This window comes from Microtus pennsylvanicus, chromosome 7, assembly GCF_037038515.1.
Source record: "Microtus pennsylvanicus isolate mMicPen1 chromosome 7, mMicPen1.hap1, whole genome shotgun sequence".
NCBI classification, from domain to species: domain Eukaryota; kingdom Metazoa; phylum Chordata; class Mammalia; order Rodentia; family Cricetidae; genus Microtus; species Microtus pennsylvanicus.
This window is the reverse complement of record NC_134585.1, coordinates 51,207,942-51,231,357: the sequence shown is the minus strand read 5'-3', so window position 1 is coordinate 51,231,357 and position 23,416 is coordinate 51,207,942. Positions and strand designations below refer to the sequence as shown.

The 23,416-nt window shown below is 44.2% G+C and overlaps 1 protein-coding gene across 2 annotated transcripts in view; it reads right to left on the bottom strand.

The window, feature by feature from the left end:
- The window catches only part of Rcan2 (regulator of calcineurin 2), a 240,170-nt gene extending 222,316 nt beyond the window's left edge, over positions 1 to 17,854 (bottom strand). The window contains exon 1 of one of the 2 annotated variants that reach the window (XM_075980680.1): positions 17,532 to 17,854. Coding sequence is in view for 1 of the 2 variants with exons in the window: in XM_075980679.1 (XP_075836794.1) it covers positions 5,689 to 5,734 (46 nt within the window). In the remaining variant the exon portion in view is untranslated. Of the gene's footprint in view, positions 1 to 5,688; positions 5,893 to 17,531 lie in introns of those variants that run through there. The other variant, XM_075980679.1, reaches the window with a different exon arrangement.
- Positions 17,855 to 23,416: the final 5,562 nt, after the last annotated feature.

Genomic DNA, 23,416 nt, shown 5'->3' with positions numbered 1-23,416 from the left:
ACTATCTGGAAAACCACACACCACTCTGTGAATGAATATTTACCCGCAAGAGGCTCGGTCATGGAAGACATGGTGGTGAATCACAAACATGGCGCCAGCCCTCACTGACTGAACCCTACAGGTGGGGCGTCATGGTGCAATAAGAAACATACTTTGGTCTTGTTCAGCATCTTTGGCTCTCAGAGTCTGAAACTCTTGGGAATATTTTTTTTCACCTCAAACAACTAAAGAATTGGAGTGTCTTTCCTTAAAGATTTGATCTTCCGGGGCTGGAGAGATGGCTCAGAGATTAAGAGCATTGCCTGCTCTACCAAAGGTCCTGAGTTCAATTCCCAGCAACCACATGGTGGCTCACAATCATCTATAATGGGGTCTGGTGCCCTCTTCTGGCCTGCAGGCATACACACAGACAGAATATTGTATACATAATAAATTAAAAAAAAAAGATTTGATCTTCCATCCTGGGTTCTTAAACCAGCCTGAGCTGGCCAGAAGAGTGAAAGTAGCTTCTAGTATTCACAAGCTCCTCCCAGTAAGTAAGTAAGAAGATTGTGAGAAAGTTCCTAATAATCACAGAATGAGGGCTGGTTGCCAGGGAACCCAGCCTGTGGTGGGGGAGGGGTATGGATCTTCAGCCCCAGCCTTTAACTTCTAGGTAGAGGGGAAAGAGCCTGAGGGTAGAAGCTGATCTGGAATGGCTGATGACGTAGTAACTTACATATGAATGATAAATTCTGAGAGAGACAGAGAGACAGAGAGAGAGAGAGAGAGGAGGGTCTAGAACCCCGTCATTTTGCTGAACACATCTATGAGTCAAATGGAGTCATACCCCATTTCTACAAGGACAGGAACTCCCAGAACTCAGAGTCAGTCTGTGCAGCTCTCAATCTGGCTCTGATTCTGTCTCCTTCCTTTGTAATTAAATGGTAATAGTAAGTAAACTTACTCTAGGAACTCCACTGACAATAACCAAACCTAAGGAAGTGACCATGGAGTCCCCATTTGATAACTGGTCAGTCCCAAGTTCCAGAGGCCAGACTTGTTATGTCCATGTCAAGGAAGAGGCAGTCTTAGGAGTCTGAGACCCATGGGGCCTTGTGTTAACCCCATGTCAACAGTAACACCACTCCTTCAAATTGCAAACCAGATGGCTGGTGCTGGATTGGTTGACATAAGGAACAAAACTCACACATCTGTTGACAAAATGTCCTGTGCTGTGCTGAGTGTTGAGCACAAGTCCCATCCCCTGCCCAGTGTGCTCTGAACATCTTCGCTGACTAACGGTCCTTACAGACCTATCTGCTACAGAAGGTGTGACATCATCACACATAACCTGGCTACATCAGTGTGCTTAGAAGCATCTCCGGATCCCTCCCCTTATTCCCTAGCTCAGGTCCTTAAAGGTACACAGGCTCTGTTGGGTGCCACTAACAATGAAAAGCAAAAATCAGAAAACCGGGCACCAAAAGCACGAACTGGCCCCCCTTGCGGAAAATTCTTGACTTCTTTAAGACATAAGTTTTAGTTTTTATAAATTCCCACATGTAATGTTTTTGTGTAACATCCTTCAAAAACAGCATCAGATAAAGTGAAAAGTCACAGCTTCCAGCTGCCCTGCTAATCAGCTGAGGGACCCTGAGGGAATCAGTTAACGCCTTTTGTGCCTCAGTTTCTCCATCTGTCAGATATGGAAGAGAAGCAGTGTTGGGGTCCCAAGTGTCATGAGACTGGATGAGGGGATGGATGACACCTTACACATATCTGAGCCGGCTAAGTATTATTTTTACCACAAATGGCACCGGCTGAACAGACATACTGTTCGTATCGGTAATAAAAGGGGTTAGACTGGGGATTGCTGGCTGCCAGCCTAGCCTCAGGTTCACTGAGAGACTATCTTTCAAGGACATAGGGTAGAAAGCGTTAGACTGTTAATGTTCCCCTTTGGCCCCACAAGTGTGCAAAGGTTTGCATAGCCACACATGTGCTCCCACATCACACCTACGTACAAGCACACATACATACGCGTCCACCCACATAAGCATACATAGAAAAAGACTCTTTCTGCATATAACTCACTAGTCTCCTTTTATTTATGTTTTAATGGTATTTCCTTATTTTAATAAAATCTGTGAGACTAGATTTTTTTTTTTCAGCTTTCAGAGAAAGGGTTTTCCTGTGTGGTTCTTGCTGTCCTGGAACTTGTTCTGTAGACAGGCCGGCCTCAAACTCATAGAGATCTACCTGCCTCTGCCTCCCGACTGCTGGGATTATTGGTTCTAGTTATGTGTGTCTCTGTGTGTTTATCATGTGGGTGCAGTACCCATGGAGGTTAGAAGAGAGCGTTGGACCCCAGGAGCTGGAGCTATAGGCAATTGTGAGCCTCGTAGTGTGGCTACTGGATGCTGAATTTGAGTTCTCTGTAAGAGCAGCATGTGCCTATAGATGCCACGCCATCTTCCCAGAGCCTTTCATGTTCACTTTTAAATCTAGAGCTAGCTTTTGGCAAGAGCTATGGGAATTCTTGCTTTTGTCATCTCTAATGATGGAGCTATTCAGCAGCTCCGCAGCACACCCCGAGGAAAAGCCTGGCGCATATGCTTATCAAAGATTCTCATATGCTCGTGTTAGCCTTTTCACAGTGGGATCTGAGCGCCTTCATCTCTCGGGTTATTTTAATGTATGACCCTCTCCAAGGACAGTTCTCTTTCTAAGGATAGCAAGATGGATTGGTCCTTCTAGCCAGGTCATCACACCAGACCAAGTGCAGAAAAGACAGCTTAGCCAATGGGACTTGGTAACCTTCCCCGTGGTTACATCTTCGACTTGATAACCTTCCTCCCATGGTTGCACACTTCCCAGTGTGCCCCCATAACACTGTATCCACCCCTCCCCACAACACTGAGATTACTCATGCAAGCATAGCCATGTGTGTTTTATATCTGCGCGCTAGGATCTACACTCAGGCCCTCAGGCTTATTCAGCAAGCATGGTTAGTCATGGAGTCATCTTTCCGGTCCCCTCCCCCCTGCATTGCTTTTAACCCACCTTCTGCTTGCCAGCTTGCCACAGCTCTTGCACCTGATCCCTGTGCCATGCCCAAGTACTTTGAAACCAGCTTCTTGTCTCCTTCACTAGTCCTCATTGTCTTCTGCTGAGAGTTACAAGCACTAAGACCCATGTGATACCAGAGAGTGACAGACAGACAGCAAGGTGTCACCTGATTCTGGCCTTCTATGCATAAGAGCAGCTTGCCTTCCTTTGCTCAGAAGAGGAATTAATGACACCACCTGGGCTGAGCCCTCTGCAACCAGGAGGCAGTAATCATCTATCTATCTATCTATCTATCTATCTATCTATCTATCTATCTATCTATCTATTTTGGTATTTTTTTTCAGAAATCCTTTAAATTCCAACAAAGCCATTACTTTTCCTGCTCAAGAGAGGCCCACACCATGTCCTAACCCACACCTTCAGGTTGTTACAGCACTAATGAGGAAACGAGTCTATGCCATGGGCAACATGCATGCGTGTGCGGGTTATCAGCTCACAACGAGAAGGGAAGAGTCTAAAGCAATGATTCCCAACCTATGGGTCATGACCCCCTCTTGGGACTCAAATGACTCACAGGGGTCACAAATCAGATATCCTACATATCAGATATTTATATGACAATTTATAAGAGTAGCAAAGTCAGAGTTACGAATTAGCAATGAAATAATTTTATGGTTGGGGGTCATCACAACATGAACTGTGTTAAAGGTTGCAGTGTTAAGAAGGCTAAGAAACCCTGGTCTAAAGGCCTGATGAACTGAGCTAGTGGGAGGTGCATGAGCGAGCTGCCACAATGAGGGGCTATGCAAGGTTAGACCTCAAACTTCCCTCAGAATAGTTTTAGATGGCAAAGAGACATCAATGCCTCATCCTTCGAGAAAGACTCGAGGTGAGTGGGCCGGACCCTGGTGGGAGGGGGATCTTTGTTTCCTTTAATGGATTGCAGTAGGTAGTACATGCAGAGGAATTCACTACGCTTGAATGTGAACACTTGACACATGAACATTCAGGAAAGGTGTGTGCTGCTCCCACTCCCAATTTTGCTCACTTTTAAAATTATAAGTAATATTTAAATATGTACAGACATAAACCAAGATTCTATAATTTCTCTAAAGTCACCAACTCCAACTAAATGCTTTAACCAAATGCAGGTGGCATCCTAAAAGCCATTCCAATCCCCGACATTGACTTAATACTTGGACATTAATGACATGTAGTATCCCCTTCCATCCTCTTTCTGCCTTGGATATTGAAAAGTGCAACTGGTGGGGTCCAGGACTTGAGAATGCTCCTCTCAACCCAAGGCTCTCTCCGTACAAACCCGCACCTCTCCTGTGACACTGTACCATGTGGTTACATGACCTTTTAATTAGGAAGACTAGTGTTCATTCCTGCCAGTCCACAAATGCTAAAATGTCATCACAGTAATTACTTTTAAAATCGAACATCAAAACCATGTGACTGGATTATTTGTTGTAGGAGGAACATTTAGATAACCCAAAGCATGCTGGTCCTAGTTGCCCCTATCATAAAATAATGAAATACAGCATTGAAAGTAATGATATCTTATCCCACTCCTCCATGGAAAACTGCATAGCCCAGTGGGCAGTGGAACAAAGACACCACTGTGAGTTCAGGATGCTCCTCCCACAAAAAAACAAACCAAGTTGTCCAGTCTCCCTGAAGTTCAGTGTCCTCATCTGAAGAATCTCAGAACAGAAGTAAAAAGTCTCTCCTGCAGTCCTGTGCGCACATCGCAAGGGGAGAACCGAGCCCAGGGCCCAGTGTTGGGGGCCTGCTCTGTAGATACACACAATGTTTCCTGTTCTCTGGCCAAGTCCCGCCAAACGGAACGGGCTTCACCTGAACAGAAGCATTTCCAAACCATCTGAACTTGAGACATAAGGATCCCTTGGTCCTTCCACCTTGAAATTCTGATGCTGCTGTCAGTCACATTTGGGGTTTGGTTTTGACCATCAGTCGGGTACAGGGAACATTCTGGAAAGAACAGGCCTATTGATACAAGCAGAAAAACCAGACAAACGTGTGTGTGTGTGTGCGTGAGTGTATGCGTGTGCGTGCGTGCATGCGTAGGTGTGTGTGTGTGTGTGTGTGTGTGTGTTTTGGTGCCCCCAGAGGCCAAAGGTGTTGGGTGCCCTGGCTGGAGTCACAGGCAGTTATGAGCCACCCTGTGTGGGTTTTGGGAACCAAACTCAGGTCCTCTGTTAGGACAGCAAGTGATCTTAACTGCTCCGTCTCCTCAACCTCAACTTATTTTTATACTTAACAATTATGTGGAGAGAACAAAGGCTTTCAAGACATCTGAAGGTGTTGACAGCCCCAGCGCCGAGCTTCTGAATTATTTAAAGTGGATATAATGGATAGTCAGTTCATTTTCTCACTAACCCAGGAGAGCCCTGCAGAGGCGAGCTCTTCTGACACGGGCTGCAGCCATCACAAGGATGAATGAGCAGGTAGTTTCCTCAGCTTTAGATACTTAATGTCCAGGGGTAGGGACAGGCAATTGCACAAGAACCTAGGGGAGAGGGGTCTCCTGAACCCTAATTTCACTGGTTTTCATATCCCAGTGACTAACACGATGCTTGGCACATAGTAGGCATAAACAGATGAACATACATGCGAACAGATGAGGAATCCATGTATCAGAGCATGCATGCATCATAAGGACAGGTTCAGCAGCAGTGATGATTTCTTTGAGGATTCACGGATTGAGGGAATCTAGAAGAGATGCAGTTGATCGAAGGCTACAACTCTCAGGAATTAGAGATGGGAGACTGTTCAGTTGGCATCTTCCACAGCCCCAGTGCTCAGAATGGTTCTCTACAGTAATACAGAATAGTTCTCTGAGTATGCTTAGGTCTAGCACTTTTGTAACACCCCATAGTGACACATTGTATGCAAACGCTTCTTAGTTTGTGATTCATTACGAGGACGTTTGATCTATTTATAAACAGTTTGGTGCTCTATTATTTGTTACAATAGGAAGTTGAAGAAATAATATCTGGTCTCTAGCAGCTGTGTCTCAATGATTTCTATTGGCCTCCTGGGGTTCTCTAATAAGTAGCCATAAAAAGTCAATTTGTGAGTTCCAGGCCAGCCTGGTCTACAAGAGCTAGTTCCACGACAGGTTCCAAAGCTACAGAGAAACCCTGTCTTGAAAAACCAAGAGGGAAAAAAAAGTCTATTTGTAATCAGGGAAAAGGAATGTATATATTTGGCAGCATTTACATTGCTGTGATTGACAAAAGACGTGACTGACAGAAACCTTGTGATATAGGAAGAATAACTTCATGACAGTATTTGCATATTGTGGTTAAAAATATTACCGGTCTGAGAATGAGGAGAAAAAAATAAGTGTCTGCTTGGATGGCACAAGGCCCTGGGTTCCAGCCCCAACACTGCTCAAAGGCTACGCACAAATACAAAAGACAGTTGGAGCTATAGGTCAGCTGGGAATGTGCTCACCAGACGAGCATGAGGACTGTCATTCAGAAAACCTTAGCATCCACAGAAAATCCAGAAGGGATGGTGAGTCTTGTAACCTCAGAGCTGGGGAACAGAAAGAGGAGGTCTGTGGGCTTGCTGGCTGGCCTGTCTAGCAGAATTGGTGAGCTCCGGGTTCAGTGAGAAATTGTCTTTAAAAAAAAAAACAAGTTGGAGGCCAGGGCAGTGATGGCATACACCTTTAATCCCAGCTCTCGGGAGTTAGAGGCAGTTGGATCTCTGTGAGTTCGAGGCCAGCCTAGGACTGTTACACAGTGAGCCCTGTCTCTAAGAGAACAAAAACAAAACAAAACAAAATACAAGTCAGAGAGCAACTTGCCTTATGTGTTGTGTCTCCCAAAGTAAACTCTGTTCTCCACATGCACTGCAAGAACACCCACTAACATACAAACACACACACACACACACACACACACACACCACACATACACACACAATATAATTGTATAGGTACTTTGGGAAATTCTAAAGGGACTGACCTGATTTTTTTTTTAAAGAATCTGTAAAATATCTGGCTGAAAAACTTAATACCTCAAAGATGATTTTTTATCAAATAGAAAATAAATTCAAACTCAGGCTCAGTAGAAATTCATCAACAGGCCCCAAATACCCATTAAGCTTCTTTTGTATTGGGCGGGGGGAAGGGAAGGGAACATTCTTTTAGCTTTCCAATGACATTCTCTTGCAAGGAGTATGTGAGAATAAAGAGGAAGGAGCAAAGCCACTGAACAAAGACAGAATGAGGTCTTGGCTGGGATGTGGCTTCTTGGCTTCCAGGTGGAGGATAATCATCTAAAAGGAGCTCACAGTCGCTGGGGGAAGGAGTGAACCTGAACCGGAGCCCTGGTGATGAGCTCAGAAACGCATTTTAGGCTTCCCAATAATGTGTGGTTTCAGTTAGGTAAAGATTTCTAACCTGTATTATTCTTTAGACTTTCCTTCCTCTGAGACTTACCCTTGAAAATATTACTGTCATTAAAAAAATACCCACTGTTTGCCATGAAAACATATTAATTATTTCTAATTTTGTTTATATAGCATAACCTCATAGCCTTGTACTTTATCCTGAATGGTAAGACAATGCCAAGGGTTGTTGCTGAAATATTGAAATGATCAAGCTAAAATAAGGGGTTCAGTGAAGGGTAATAAGAATTTGGTAAGCATGGGGTGAGTTTGGTCTTTATCATTTTAAAGAATAAAACCAGGGGTTCCATAAGGAGCCAACTCACTGGGCAAGTTCCGAGTTCAGAGCTCCTGGTGGTCATTCCGTCAATCATACACTTTCATCCTTCTCTTACCATTGGGATCCCTTGGGGCTGGCTACGTTAATAAACAGAAGCATGAAGGGAGAGAGACAGGCAAAACCACTTGTCTGGGCTTCCCCCAGACCTCTGTAGACTGACCTGTGTCCCATGCATGTCATTAACTCACCAGCACACAACGGAACCTTATCCAAAACCATTCTACATTTAATGTCCCAGATTTGCATGTTAATCATCTAAGCAGTTTTTTACAGAACAAGAGATCCACGGCCCCGAGTCAAGGTCATATGGATCCAACAGAACCACGATTGCTGGTCAGGTTACCACTCCATCTCACTTCCTCCTGTGGCTGATCTTCCCAAGCCTGTCTGTGTGCACAGGGGCTCTGTGACCACGTTGTTAACAATCCAGACCAACGACATTGGGTCTCCCAGTGTGGATGCAAACAGAATTGAGAAAGAAATTGCCCATCCTCACCCATGATAATCTCACAGGGCTACAAGGAAACCAACTTCCAGGAGCCAGCTATGAATTCCCACAGGTCATTGCTGTGCTGTGTCACTGAGAGACAAGGAGGACAGTCTTTGAGAACTCTGACCAAGTGAGTATTTCACTCAACGCCTCCCCCAGAATGTCACCTTGTCAAATGGTGAAGTTTACTGTAAACAACAGCTGTGTGGGGCAGAAATCACCTAGAGATAAATAAATCAGTAAAGAAAGGACCTTATATAAACACACCTGGGGCATTTCAGTTGCTGAAGGTTTCCCTGACTGCAGTCTAATCCTGTATTTTTACAGATGCTGTTTGTACGTCACACAAGATGACCTGAGCATCACCGATGGCCATAGGAGGGACATCTTAACATATTCACACTTTACTGCTTTGGCTTTACTGCTCAGGGCTAAGATTTGGGGCAAATAAGCCTCGGTCTAAGCTACCCATTGAATTTATCACTCTCTGTCTTGAAATTCCCAGAATGACACCTGGGATCAAATAAATAACTCTGTTCTTGAGAACTCATCAAAACTCCAAAGACAAGTCTAAGTTGAGGAAGGGCAAGGGAGGGGACAATGGAGGACAAAGTAACGATGACACATGTATGAGCTTGCCAATAATTTATAGGCTTACCTGAAAGAAATTCATTTTTAAAAAGTTGAAATTAGAGACTGATTGTTTTTTCCCAGCAAGATACATTTATTAGGTTTTTAGCTTTAGTGGTTACATAGGTCAGATAAAAATTATATTAATGAATGTGTCTTTCCGGTAATTTTATGGGAGAAAATAATTTAAAGCAACTGTTTACCCTCATCATCGCCCAATTTCATCAAAATCTTTACTATGGAAACAGGGTGTTTTCAGAGGCTCTCCTTGGAAACACCGACCCGATTAACTATCAAACTAAAACTTTTGAATAGTGAGCATCTGAGTATTGCTGTAAAAGATCCCACCTGCTTATCCTATGTACTTATTCAAACCCGCATACTGTACAGGCCAGTAAGATGACTCATTGGGTAAAAGTGCTTGCCATAGGCCTGACCACATGCATTTGGTCCTCCAAACATACACAGAAGAAGGAAAATCTCACTACCTTATGTTTTCCTCTGATATCCACTTGTGTTCCGTGGCAGGCATGCCTGTCCCCAACGGTCAAAATAAATAGGTAAGTCCAATACAGTGTACTTTAGAATAGTATACTAATATGTACTAATACATTGTGTTGTTTAGTAGAGTGTGAACAAAGGCATGTATATGTATCCGAAGCTTTCCTAAAAGGAAGGAGGGAGCTAGTCCAAACCAAAAAGCACAACAGAACTACGGTCAATGAACCCTCCATCCTTGCTGTTCATGTTGCAGGATCCAAAAGCTACTTTCGCCAAACCAAGATTCCAGAGAGGCAGTTCTCTGAAAAGCAAGGGTGCTGTTTTCTGCTCAGTATGAGGTGCTTCGGAAGCCCAACAGGCTACATCAGCAGTCAGCCGGATCACCACCCCAAGTGTCAAGGCATCCATATGACAAGCTGTTAATAACAGCCCCCAGAAGTACGTTGTTCACTACACTGGATGCAATTATAAACACTCAAGCATGTGAACTCTATCAGGTCTCTGTCCGGCATCCTTAAGCACCCCGAGAACATTTAACTTTCTTGTGCTAACTGTCAGGTTCACATATTTCCAGAGTGGGATTATCTCTGCCAAGCACTGATGTCAACTGTCTCTTACCTTCACATGAAGAAATCCTACAAACGGGACAGAGGTAAGAGCTGTATTCCCTTGCACTAGTTTGTGAAGCTGTTTGTTTCTTCACTCGCCTTGAAAAGCAACAGGTGTTTGTTGTGCAAGCAAAAAGGCCCCCAAGCGTGATCCCCAGCATCCACATTTTTAACAAAGCATAGCATGGTGGCTTACATAAACAATCTCAACGGTGCACACAGGCAGAACCCTGGAGCTTGCTGCCTGACCAACCTAGTAAAATTGGTGAGCTCTGGGTTTATTGAAAGGCCCTGCCTCAAAAAGTGAGGTGGACAGAAAATGATGGAAGCATTTAATATTCGCTTGCACACAGACATGTGCCTAAAGTATGTGGGCAACTGCACATACATATGCATGTTATCATACATGTACATATATCTACACACAAATCAACAAAATAAAAGTAGTATCAATTATTTAGGGAGAACCTTAAGAACTGGGCCTAGAACAATAATCCATGGTGTATGTGTGCATGTGTACACACACAAATCTGCTCAAAGATGTTCATAAAAGAGACTAGAGAGATGATGGTTCTACAGTTAAGAGTGCTTGCTGCTCTTGCAGAGAACTGGAATTGGTTATGTGCAAGATAACCAGCATCTACCTTAGGTTGCTCACAACAGCCTATAATGCCAGCTCCAGAGTATCCGATGCCCTCTTCTGGCCTTCACAGGCACCTGCACTCATGTACATAGACATATACTTACACAAAATTAAAAGTAATTTTATCCCAGTCTAGTTTATAACTTTTTGGATGTTTAGAAACATGTTGAATGTCCAATCAAAGGCAGAAGAGTAAATGCACTATAGTAAACTCATACTTGAGATGGTTACACACTGGCAACTCTAGTGCTCAGGGGCTAGAGAGGTGAGTGCATGGGCTAACGTGCTTACTGCACAAATATGAGGACCTGAGTTTGGACCCCAATTCCCAAGTGAATCCCAGGTATGGTGGTATAAGTCTGTAATTCCAGGTCTTGGGAAAATGGGGGAGAAGGAACTCCAGGAGAGTCTAGTTGAAATGGTAAACTCTAGGCTTAGTGGGAGAATAAAATAATAAGATAGAAAGCAACTAAAGAAGATGCTCAACATTGATTGACCTTTGTCTTCTGTATGCATGGGTTTATGCACCTGCACACTTACATCCACAGATGTGCACACACACCCACAAGTGTTCAAAGAGATCATTGACCTACCATGATAACTTATCTGAAATGTTTGGTGAAACACACAGAAGGCAAAGTCCTCTGAATATTATGACCCTAGTTCTATAAAAAAAAAATACAAACAAAAAAGGCTGGGTGGAAAAAATCAAAAATGCTCATACTGCTCACAGTAATATGAAATTTTAATCTTTCTATAATTTTTTAAAAAAATTATAGGAAGCGTATATGTCAAAAAACAAATACTACGTAAATAAAATTCTGCAGAGTGTGTCTCTTTTGCTGAGTAGACAGATCACAACAGATAATGGGATATATTTCCAGCCTCCCTAAGCTGACTTCAGGACCTGCCTGTCACTCAAATGTGATGGGAACCCTGGTGATAACTTCTTCTTCTTCTTGCTCTGTGCCTATCCCATCCTTGACCTTGACTTTGATTCTCAGCACCTGTTTATATTGAAACACCCTGTGTCAGTCACCTCTTCCTTACAGCCCATGCTCTCCTTCCCCTCCACCAATCAGACCCAATCCCGTGGTTGACCAGCCTTGGTTGGCTCACTTGTGTTATTGACAATAAATGAATTAATCTTGAAGGAAACAAGTTCGTTGTACCAAGGAACAGAGCAAGTAGATGCAGTTTCCTTAATTCATGATCCAATTGGGTTATTTTGGGGTTTTTTTATTCTATTTTATGCATAACTATGGGTATTTTGCCTGCATGTATATCTGTGTACCAGAGGCATACAGTGCCTGCGTAGGTCAGAAGAGGGTGTTGTATCCCTTGGAACTGGGGTTATAGATGGTTTGAGCTGCCATGTTGGTGCTGGGAATTGAACCAGAGTCCTCGGAAAGAGCAGTCAATGTTCTTAATCACTGAACCATCTCTCCAATCTGGACATATGTGGTTTTTAGACACAGAGAACCTTCCTCACTGCACAGATGTGGTACTCTACCAGAGCCCACTCTTAGAGTTCTTTACTGTGACAGTTACCCTTAGCATCTGTACAGAACACTATTACTCTGAGCACAGATGAGGTGGAGCCCAGCCGCCCTCCAGTCTCTATAAGGTAGGGAGAGCATTTCCTTCAATTGCAACCTAGAGACCTGGCACTAGGTGGCATATCCCCCTGAACTCCCAGAGTGTGAGCTTCTCTGTAGATAGTGACACTGGAACACATCCCCAGGTTCTGCAAGCTCTGGAGATGATGCACATAGCCCGCTGAAGAACGCCGTTGGAGCGGCAGCAGCAATACACAAATGCTAGTACTAACAACTGCTAAGTCAATGGGAAGTTCAAGGTCGCATAACTGGGAAGTGACTACCAGGACTGAAATACTGGCCTTTCCTGGCGAGTCCAAGCGTTTTAGACCCCATTCCCTACACTGTAAGAGAGGTAGAATGGTGTGGCCCACGGGCTCGGCTTATCTACAATACGGCAGAATAAATCTGTCAGAACAAAGTAGTTATTCCCTCAAAGAACTCAGGCAATAGTTTTAAAAAGTTAGAGTCTAGTTCACAACTCTTGTAATTTATACTTTGTTCTAACAATGGGATTCAAATGTCTTTCAGTGCATCGCTCTATAACATAGGAGCTCTACCTTTTAGTCATTGTTTTACAAGGAGTTGAGCAGAGAGCTCAGACATGAAATTACAGCCCTTTCCTTCCCTGTTACAGGAGATATTTAAACGAACATTATGGACAGTGGGAAATGTGAGCTCTTTTTGGAGCACTTCTTTAACTTCTAGAAAGCACCAGAATTTGCTATTATTTTTCAGAACATCTTCAGCTAAGTTTAAAAGCCTTTAAAAAGGCTTTTCAACTCATTAACTAGGTTAATTAAGTTAACCTATAATGCACAACACCTGGAAATCCATAGTGCAAGGGAAAAAATAAAACAAGGACAATACGCATATCAGAAGCAGAAGCAGGATGAATTAGGAAAAATGAAAGGCAGGCACAGGTTCCACAGGAAAGGAAGTCATTCTGCGCATCCTTTGAGTCACGTGTTGGAAGGCATTTAATGTCTGTGTGTGCACGCGTGCGTGTGTGTGTGTGTGTCTTGTCTCAGTAATCTCCCTATGATAGATGCCACTCAGCGCAGGAGTAGATCTTAGCAACCATCATAGTAGGGGCACTAGGGAGATGCTTTAGTGGGCAAGGTGAAGAAATGCCAGTGTGGCAGCAAGCATCTTGTCATCCAAAGGCTCGGAGGCAGAGACAGGAGGATCCCTGTGGTCCACTGGCTCACCAGTGTGGCCTAACTGATGAGTTCCAGGCTGATGAGAGCCCTGTCTCAATGTAGGTGGTCGGCATTCCTGAGGGTGACACCTAAGGGTGTCATTGTGCACACATGAGCACCCTCATGGACATGCATACACAAACACACACGCAGCTTTAAGCAAAGGATACAGAATAGGAAAGCATCTTCAGAGACACTCTGCTTTCCCTTTCCATGCGTCTGCTTTCCTGGGGGTGAAGGGTGTGGCCCAATTTCTAGAATATTTTCAATGAGACCGACTTGTATGCAGGACATGGTTCCTGTTATGTTTCAGTTCCTACCGTTACATTACTGAACACTCACTAATTTCCCCAGTTTGTTTTTTTCATGATTTAGAAACTTTTAGAATCTAAGTAACATATCTGGAGTAAAGAGTGGGATCACTGACTATGGGAGAGTCCTCTAATTTGATACCCAAGCAGGCTTCTCCTCTTTAACTGAGCTCTCTCAATATAGACCCTCCCTTTACCTCTGAACTTCTAATTATGCCCTACCATGCCATTAAGAACAAGGTACCCATACAGGCATTAACTTAACACAGACCTGTAGTACTAGAAGGCAAACCTGGAACAGGATGGCAGGACTTCAGAACAGAGACTACTTACTGTCTAGCCAATTTCTTCTGCCATTACTACACAGATTCAAACTAACCCAGCTTGGCGAATAGCTAAACATTTAGAAGTGCTTATTGCTCTCCCAGAGGACCCATGTTCAGTTCCTAGCACCCACATTAAGCAGCTCACAACTGCCTGTAACTCTAGCTCCAATGAATATCTCCCCCTTTTCTGACCTCTGCAGTCATACACACACACACACACACACACACACACACACCCAATAAATTTTAAAATAAAATCCATACCCCTCATCTGACCTCTGGAGCCATGTATACACACACACAAACAAAAACAATAAATTTTAAAATAAAATCCCTACCCCTCTTCTGACATCTGAAGACACACACACACACACACACACACACACACACACACACACACACACACTAAAAGCAATAAATTTTCAAATAAAATGAAATAGCCCAAGCCCGAGAGGAGAGACTGCAAATGCTTCACTGCGTGTGCATATCAAGCACAGGGTCCAGGGAAAAGCTAAGACACCTGACGAGCCAGGTTCTCTTCTGTAGCTTCAGTCACACGTATCCAAACATAGGAAAGGGCTTATTTCAATGCTAAGAGTTCACACCGATGATTGACAATGCTGCTCAGGACCTGGGCTCCAACACCTCTTACCGATTGTGCACTCTAGACAAGCTATTATTTCTTAGCCTTGGTTTCCTTGACAATCGCATGAGGCTGACAACAGGGCCACCTCAGGTTAGCTGCAGGTTACCCAGGAATAACGGCAGGCACGGAGTAAGTGCCACACATTCTAATCGCTACCATTAGCAGTATTCAAATAGCAGAGTTAAATTTTCCCTTTGGGGGTTAGGGTAGAGGTTAATATCCTACCTCAGAGAGAGTTCACCTCCCTCTTCCCTTCCCCAGGGGCAACACTTGATAGCCTCGGGAATGAAGGTAAGCTACAGTAGCAGACAGTCAGTTCCAGAAAGAAGATGCCACCTTTGTAATTAAAGTGCCTCGTTTGGAAATTCAAAAGGAAAATCCACATTCCTTCTCAAACCTGTCCATCTTCATCAGTGCCTTACCTCACCCAAAACTTGACCACGCCTCTACACGTCGAAGCCCCTTCTTCTTCACCAGTCCTCACCTGGTGACAAAGTGCCACCCATTTGCCCTCTAAAGCTGCTCTGTAGATTTTGCTTCTCTTGCCCTGACACCTGCTTCAGGAACATTTCATGGTTTGGGGGAAAGTGGAGGGGACTGAACCATCCCAGCTGACGAGCACCTGAGTTCCTACTTTATAGACTACTTTTCTCCTCCTCCCAAGTCATTTTTGCACAATATAATGGGATCAAATCGTGTCTCCTAATAATGGCTGCGTGATTTCGTCTCTTCAACAGAATATATTCACAACCCCCAGCTCACCGCCGCCACCTCAGCTGTGCTACCCTGTCGTCTCATAACCGGGTGCTCCTGAACATAACCTTTCTGTCTACCCAGAAGGCCTAGTGCCTTCTGCAGAGAGTGCCAACCACCCATTGGGAGCCAGTCCAAATGTGTACTCTTCCTTCCACTCTCCCATCTCTTGGCTCCCACTGACCTCGATCCTTTTTGCATTAAATGCTCAGTGCTGAATCACTATCATTTATTATCTGCTAGATTCTTTTCTGGGAAGTACAGAACCTCGCTTTTTTTTAAAGCTCCTGGCGCAGAGCCCGCCTAGCACACAGTAGGTGCTTAATAAATAGCCGTTCCATCGACTGGCACAGAGAGAATTATAGAAGTGAGAAAATGCAACCCCAGTCACTGTCGAAGTTGGGCTCGATGAAAAGAATGGCAGTCCCTGCAATACACCTGACAATCTGCGAACGGTTATGCAAGTGTGATGAGCTCTTGCAAATGAGAGGACTCTCGAGTTCCTGCTTCTGTTAAATGTCCCTCACCGTGGAAAGCTGCGTCCTCCCAGATTTAGGTGGCTCGAAAAGGACATGAACACACTGAGCATTTTCTAAGATCTTACAATCTGGTCGCTTTTGTTGTGGACACGTCTCCCTCCCCCAAAGCCTCTTACCAGATTCAGGTAAATTATAGGTGCCCAGTAAACGTTGATTCGATTTGCAGGGATCAGAAGGCCACGCACTACTCCCATTTCAGGCTAATTGGTCCTATGTGGTGTAATAGCTCCGTACGGGGAAAAGGAAAAATCAGTGTGGACACCGAGAAACTGTCGAGTGGAGTGTTCTTTCAGTTCTGCAACCCACAGCCCGTGCTGGCCTGCCTCTTGACTCACCCTACTGACTGCCCATGGCCATGTTCATGATATCCAGAAAACCCAGATCCTGGCCAGCAAGACATAACCCTTGGCCACAACTCCCTTGTCCTGTATTTAGAACTTTCTGTAATTAAGGACAATGGGGGTGTAAAAGTTAAGTTGTGTTGTAAAAATACCCCCCTCTTCCAAAAGTCTTTCTACACACGAATTCTGGCTAACGAATGCTTTCACATCTTTTCATCTCCAGCCATGGAAAATCATAGGACTGAATAATTAAAGAGAAACAAGAAACATTTGTGTGTCTGTGTGTGTTTGCTAAAGCAAGATATTAAAACATAGCATTGGCAGTGGGTGTAATACTCCTCCGTTGACCACCTCGACCCCAGCGTAAGAAAAAGGGAAAGTGTCGAAGCATGCAATCTGCTCAAATCCATCTCGGATAAGAAAAAAAGACAACAAGGCCTTGGGGAAATAAATCATTAACCAAAAGTCAAACCAAGGCACCGTGGAAACCAACGAGATCCAGAGGGAGCCGAGAGGGATCAGGCTGAGGCTGCCCTGTCCCCTCTGATGACTTCTGGAGAGAAGGACCCGACAGGCACGACGAACCCGGCACACCGCGCTCCTGTCCATGTCAGTTTTCAAACTTGAAGTTATTTTTAGATGACCCAAGCCGGCTAAGCCCAGGCAGGACAATTCTCAGCCCGCTGTGCCCAAAAGCCCCTTTCTCCCTCCCTAACAAATTTGGCAAAGCTTGGGGAGACAGGGGTCTCCTCATTTTCTGCTTTGCTCTCTGCGTCGTTGGTCTCCCCCAACTTCCTCTCTAAGCTCAAACCCCGGGGTTACTGGAGTTGTTCTGAACGCTCAAGTCCGTCTGCACCTGCTGCTGCACCTGGAAAGGTGGACCCTTGGCCAGTAGGAAAGGGGAAGGGGCTCTTGGAGATGAGCGCCTCCTAGAGGGGGGCATGGGAGAACTGTCCTCCTGGATGCTTTGGGGACTGGCCACTAGATCTCTCCAGCTTCTCCAGCCTTGCTCCCAAACCCCTTGGCGCTTGATTCCCACTGCCCAGGTCCCCTGGCACCCAGGCGTTCAGTCCTGGTGGGACAGGGGACAGGGGCGATAGGGCCTGCGCCGTTACGTAACCGACCTGCAGGGCGTCTTCGATGCGCCGCGGAGGCAGCGGCGACGGTGGCGGCGACTAGGGGGTCCTCGGGGCTGAAGGCTGCGGGCGCGGCTCTGCCTGCTCACCTGACGGCGGGGCTGGTGCGGTGCCCGCGGGCCTGGGCGTGGGGCGGTGCGCACTGCGCGCCGCCTCCCGCTCTATGGGTCGCAGGGTCACCCGAGCTGTGCCTCCTGCCGGTGCTCCCGCAACCACCGCCGCCGTCACCCGGGACAAAGCGGCTCCGGGGAGGGGCCGAGCCGGCGGCTCGCGCCCTAGCCAGTGGAGATGGGCGCGCCCCCAGCTCCGACTCATCGGGCCAACCTCCAATCAGACCCCAGGGAAGCCAAAGCCCCTGCCTGGCCTCCTCTGGTCGCCTCCCTCCTGACCAGGAGCCCTTCTGGGTCCCCCACCCACCTCCACCTCCTGGGCTCCCACCCTGCGCTCAGCTGCACACCCCTCCTCTGCGATCGCGGGGCGAGCTCGACCCTTTGCAGGAATCTGACACAGAAGCCTGTTCCTAAAGGCATTGCCTTTCCAAGAAGAGACTCGCGGGTCACTTGCCCGAGTGAGGGCCTTTTTTTGAGGATCAAGGTGGGGAAGGGTCGCTCCTGGAGCTAAGCATCTGCATACAAGAATACCAAAAATAATTGGGCAGAGAAGTAATTGTGGTGGACAGAACCGGGAGGTTGTTTTCTTACAGGTCGACCTCTGGCTAGCTAACTGGGGAACTGTCTGGAAGCCACTCTTGAGTGCTCAAGAGCTTCTGTGCTTGGTGGGAGCTGGCGCCCTCTGGCTGGGGCCCTGAGTGCGCCCTGCCCACATCAATGAAAGTGCCCTGAGCTGAGCGGGCTTCTAGGGCTTTGCCAAGGCAGGACCTAGGGACACAGGAGGACTTGAGCTTTCCAGGATTTCTAGTGTGTGAGAGCCTGAAACTTTAGGAAATGCGAGGCTTGTATTCCAGAGGTAAAGGAGGGCTAAAAGTGAAACAGAATCGGAAAGATTTACTTCTCCCCAAAATGAACCACTTGAAGATTCTACAAAACAAGGACAAGGAAGCCTGTGGCTAGGGTGGCACAGACGGGGACAGGACCGAACCTCCCGGCAAGATAACAGCAGTTACACAAAACTTTAGCATATGGAGACCATGGAAACTGAAGAAGTATAGCTCAGACCAATCTGAAAGAGGAGAGAATCTCAGATAGAAATGAGTCCTGTGTCATGTCGCCTGTCTCCTTATGTACATGGGTCTTGTATTGCACCTAGAATCCACTTCACTGAATTTTAATAACAGTATTAAAACTGCATCGAAGTAATATCAAAAAGCAGCCCCCCTCCCCGTGTGTGTGTGTGTGTGTGTGTGTGTGTGAGAGAGAGAGAGAGAGAGAGAGAGAGAGAGAGAGAGAGAGAGAGATGGTTTGACTCTTCTCTCTGCTTAAATCTGCATTAATATAAACTCAGCATTAACTAAACACCTCAGAACTGAAAATGTCCTTTGATTTCATCATCTTTTGGACACATGCATCCTAAGTGTTTGTTAATTTGGATGAATTACCATTTGGGAGAGATTTCTTTTTTGAAAGAACATTCTTACATCAAGCAAGAATATCTCCAGAATTTTCCCTCGTAGACTATAGGTCACATTTGAATGGTCATAGAGATGGAGTTCAAACCCTCTTCCCACAGACTGTTTTTGAAACACACGGAGGTAGTGATCATGTCTGACTCACCATGAGCTTTCTTGTTTTGGGGTAATAGATCTTGACCTCTTTCAACAAAGTTTCTCTGCAGTAGTTACTAGAATCACCAGTGTGCTGGATTTGATCACAGTGAGGTTCATTTTGCAAGCACATATTTACCTACTGTGAAATCTTTGGTTATAGAATATATATAGAAAATAAGAAAAGCACATGTTTTCATCGTGCCGTGTCTGTGAGTGTGGGCTCATATGTGCCCAGGACATGTGTGTAGGGCTGAGGACTCACAGCTGTTAGCCCTCACCATCGGCCTTGCTTGAGACAGGGTCTCTGCTGTTCCCGTGTGGGCCAGGTTAGCTGAGTGTCTTGGGATTTGTCTTGCCTCTGTCCCCATCTCACCATAGGAGCAGCGGGATTACAGGTGCCTTCTGCCCGGCTTTAGGGGGCTCTGGGGATTCAAACCCAAGTCTTCTTGCTTATGCTGCTCAGTTCTTTACACATCAAGCCATCTTCCCGGCCTGAAAGACAAAATTTTAATGATTTGATTTGAAGGAGATCATACATGTAAAAGCATTTAGCTCTTTGGCTAACTGTGTGCTCATTGTTACAAAGCTCGATGTGGCCATTTCCTTACCACTGGAATACAGGTAATTTTATTTTTCTAGACTCTTTCCTTATTTTTCCATAGCCACACATTTCTCCTTTTTCTACAGAGGTGAAGTCTGCAGTGGTCAGCCTGTGTGTTGACGCGAAGCTCAAAAGTAAGGAAACCAAACTGATCTTCATCTTCTTCATCTAAAAGAAAGATTATCCCTAAAAGATATTATCACTAGCAAAGTAAATGGTGATAAATAGAGAAAAGAGTTTGTGGGGACTGATTTTGAATGCATTTTGGGGAACAGTACTAAGGCTCATGGGTGACTAACATGAAGGCTGACGACAAGCTCATGCTGTGTGTGTTAGCACTTACTGAACATGATCGATATGCCAATCTCTGAAAATCAGTTTGTTTTTATGCATTTTTTATTTAACTTACCCAAAAGCCCTAGTAGGTAGCTATGAAATATTAACCCATAGGAATTATGAAAACACAGCAGTGGGCTGGCCCAGTGGGTAAGGGTGCTTGCTGCCAAGCCTGAGGATTTGAGTTTGTGCTCCAGAATCCACACAGTGAAAGTAGTCCTCTAGCTTCCATATAAGATCATGACATACACACGTGCACACACATACACCCAGACAGACGCTGTATAGACAAAACATAAGAGAAAAGGGAAGAAAGAGAGGAAAGGAAGGAAGGACAGAAAGAGTAAATAAAAAACTTTTCCAAGATTACAACTGCAATAGATAAATCCAAATCCAGACACTGGCTATAGACCCCCACTTGACAAGATTCGTCCCTGGATACTCATTACTTTATGAATGGAAGCCTCTTCTGACATCCAAGAATTCTAATATGATTAAAAACCCTATTCCAGTTTTATTTTGAGACTAGATCACCATGGTTGCTGAGACTGGCTTGGCTCCCAAGACAGCTTGATGTTAAATGTTTCTATAATTACCTATTGAGCAAGATTAGTTTTAACAAATCTGGATGATTAAACTCAACAGTGTTTGATAACTTTATTTTCCTGGGTAAATATTTTTCTCGTGTCTTTATGTGATTCTAATATTTAATATTTTTAAATTAAATTTGCAAATTTGTATGACCAAATTCACTATTTTATTCACTTCAAAGTGAACAACTTAGTGGACTTTTGATACAGATACAAAGTTAAGTACACACACATATGTATATATATATATATATATATATATATATATATATAAAACATTATTATCTAATTCTAGAATTTTTTGATCACAAGAGGAAACCTCATACCTATAATGTAGTCACCTTTAATTCCCTACCTCTACACCAACGTGTTGTAAACCACTTGTCTGATGTCTGTCTCTTCTGACTTGCCTGTGTGAAAATTTCATGTATATGAATTTATATAGTATGTGACCGTTCATGTTTGGCATCTTTCCCTTGACATAATGTTCCCAAGATCTATCTATACCATATCATTTACCAAAATCCTATTGCTTTCTGAGAAAGTCCAGGACCTGGTGGCTTCCCTGCTGACCGCCACAAAACAAAGAACTTATACCCATTATTTTCAAAAGATCAAAACATTCTCAAATAGCAAAAGATTTCTAAACTCATTCTCTGAGGCCAGAACTATCTTGGGTACTCAAACCAAACAAGAACACACAAAAAAGGAAGCCACAGAACTTATATATTGAGGTAGATCTCTCACTTGAGCCAATAGTTGGCTTGCTCAGCTGGTCTAAGTCTCTAGCAAATTTACACAGACTGTGGTGATCCAAACTCCAGTCTTCACACTTAACACACCTTAAGTGTCTTATAAACCACGGGTGTTTTATCTGTTGAGCCATTTCCACAGTCTGCACCCAAGAAACTGGCATCTCGATAATAGTCTTTCCTTCTATCCATGAACATGAATCTTCATTACTTAGTTCTTAGATTGTTTTATCATAATTTTATAGCTTTTCTCATAAAAACACTGTATATATCATGTTAGACTTATACCTATTGAATTTTGTATTATGGCTTTTGACCAGGCTTAGTTAAGCTATTTGTTTATATGAAGCTGTTACACTCTTTAAGGGGTCTAGTGTAGTTGCCTGTCTAATAGACAGTACACAGCATCTTCTCCCAGTCTGAGAATTTTCTTTTGTCTTTCTTGACTCTGTCTTGACTATTGAGTACAAAAGTATTTAGTTCTCACACAAAAAAAATCAACTATTTTTCTTTAGTTGTTTTCCACTTTAGTCTCAACATTTCTATGGCAAAATTATTCTGCAGTGTTTCTCCATGGCTAATGCCACGCTTTCAGATATGTGCCTGGTTTTAGCTGTCTTGGCTCGTGCCCATGTTGGGGATGAGTTGTTCATCTCTTATGTGTGTCCATATGGATACTCTGACTTAAAGGTTATAGACACGCATAGTTGAATGTGTTCTACTTTTTCTCTTTCCCCTCCCAAGTTCTGGGATTAAAGTCATGTGCCTCTATGCCTAGTAAGCATGCTCTACTTTCTGGTGAAGAATACTCTGTTCAATCCTTGGAGTCAGCCATTTCTTCAAGAAGCTATGTTTTGCTATTGTTTTGACTTAGTGAAGGATAGCAACTAGAAGCCAAAACCTGAGTGCTAGATTTTGTGCCTTAATGATGTTAAGGTGTGCCAATCCCAAGGCCTTCTCAATAAAAGGGCTGTGTGTGTGTGTATACAAATCTGCAATTACATATAAATGTACCACTTTTGCATCTTTATTTCTTCATCTGTCACTTTTTAGTGAGAGCATGAGCTTACAGCCACTCTGGGTTTGTAATCCCACAGCTTTGAGTTCTCGTACTTCTTTCCCTTCTTACGCACACACTCCCTTCCCCTGACAGTGAGAATGCATTGCTCCATCGTCCATGATGAATTGATTGATATGTTCATGCTCTAACAGCCCTCTAATTTGGTTCTCTAGTTTTAGAGATCTCAACACCATGGTCATTTAGTCACATGGCCTTTTTGAAAGTACCAAATGTAACCAGAGGCGGAGCTTTTGTTTCTTGAACTCATGATCCCAAATAACCACACAAAAACTTATATTAATTACAAACTATTTGGCTTATAGGTCAGGCTTATTAATAACTAGCTCTTACATTTAAATTAACTTAACTCATTTCTATTAATCTATGTATTGCTACTCTTCAAGTCTTTTACCGGTCTTAGGGATGTAGTTTCTGGGACTTGTGTCTCTCTCAACTCCACCCCTCCGTTCTCAGTCTGATTATTCTTCCTAACCCTATCCTGCCTGACTATTGGTCAAACAACTTTTATTTTTAAGCAATGAGAGCAACATATGTCCACAGCATACAGAAGGGTTACCCCACAGCAACCAAATTCAGGGAAGGAGAGAAAGAAGGAGGGGGAAAAGGAGAAGGGAAAGAAAGAGTGGGAAAGGGGGAACTTGGAGGAGAGAAGAAGAGGGGGATAAAGACAAAAAGAAGAGAAAAGGACAGGAGGAAGAGGAGGAAAAGAGGAGAACATTGTGGAGATTTTAAGAAAATAGTTGAATACAACACAGATGTCCATCTGTCAGGATAAAATGGAGCAGTTACA